We start from the raw sequence: 1,299 nt of genomic DNA, 5'->3' as shown, positions 1-1,299 counted from the left end.
AAGTGACTATATCATATATAGATAGCATAGAGGCACCAGATAGGATCGCGTAGCATAGCAACTAAGTAGGGATATTCATAAGCTACTACTATTACTATTACTACTTCTCCTCTAGTCCAGCCAGAAGGGAAGGGAGTTTCCTTACGGAAGAAGTCCTCACCAAAGCATCCACATATAAGGAAAAATAAACCGACCAGGAATTGTGCCTCGGTCACACCACCGACCTCTAGTTTACCAGTATGCATATGATTCCAATGAGGTAACCAGAAGCACGATACAGCCACTAATGCAACTGGTATTATTATCGGTAGGTCGTTAGGAAACTCCCCTATACAAGACACTCATTAATAGTAGTAATACTATTCATCATGTTACTACCAGAAGGGCCAAGACATCGTGCTACAGTAAGCATAAGGATACCCATAGTACAGGCATCCACTCCATGATCAAGTATAGCCCCTAAAGGTGAGGATACACCCAACCTACGGGCCTGCTTGCCATCCATAGCATCTAGGGTCTGAACAAACACAAGATGCCTATCGGCATGAAGATGGTTGCATACCTGTCCAGTGAATACACAGAAGGCGGCCATGAAGAAATGCCAGGTATGGCGGGTCGGCATCAATATTATGAAAACGTATATTAGACAAATAATAGCACAGCCAGATAGGGTAATAGCATTGGGGGAAATGGTACGAGGGAACGCCTGAGGAGGGCTACTGGGCTAGTGAGGAGGATATAGATATTACATTTATACAGGCATTCCAGAATGGCATGTAGACCATATCAAGAGGAGTATACTCACCAGCAGAGTACCTAAATACACTCTTACCAATAAGCGTGTGAACGATGATGAGGCGGCTGCTGCTGCCCTTGTTCCTACTTGTGATGAAGTAGTCTGTCCTTGAGCTCATCACGATCTAGATCTATTGCTCGACCTCCAAGTAATGGTATGTTATCCAAAAACATCGAGGAGGAAGAGGAAAAGAGGCGTATTCAACTACTACGGTCATCGATCATATTCTTAGATAACAACACAACAAGACCACCACATCCATAGGAATACATGATGGTACGGTACTACAAGCATGTACAACCACCCGTAGTAGCTTGTTGTGGATATATCCAATTATCCCTCTTGCACACACTACTGTTCTTGTCCCCACTATACCCCTCTCAAGGTACCCACTATATACAGCTTATCTCTACAATACACCATCCTTTATAATACTATTACAGACAAGCTTCCGAACACGGTGTCGGAGCACCCTCCACTACACACCTTTGTTAACACCTCTG

The 1,299-nt window shown here is 43.9% G+C and overlaps 1 protein-coding gene across 1 annotated transcript; it reads right to left on the bottom strand.

The window, feature by feature from the left end:
- Positions 1 to 11: 11 nt before the first annotated feature.
- Positions 12 to 969, bottom strand: Pmar_PMAR010483 (Diacylglycerol cholinephosphotransferase, putative; the record flags this gene model as incomplete). The annotated part of the gene is made up of 5 exons (XM_002779192.1): positions 12 to 61; positions 146 to 328; positions 379 to 706; positions 750 to 816; positions 884 to 969. 5 exons carry the CDS (start codon positions 967 to 969, stop codon positions 12 to 14), a joined length of 714 nt encoding a protein of 237 aa, XP_002779238.1.
- Positions 970 to 1,299: the final 330 nt, after the last annotated feature.

Source organism: Perkinsus marinus (genome assembly GCF_000006405.1).
Source record: "Perkinsus marinus ATCC 50983 genomic scaffold scf_1104296947752, whole genome shotgun sequence".
In the NCBI taxonomy this organism is placed as follows: domain Eukaryota; phylum Perkinsozoa; order Perkinsida; family Perkinsidae; genus Perkinsus; species Perkinsus marinus.
This window is presented reverse-complemented; position numbering and strand designations above follow the sequence as displayed.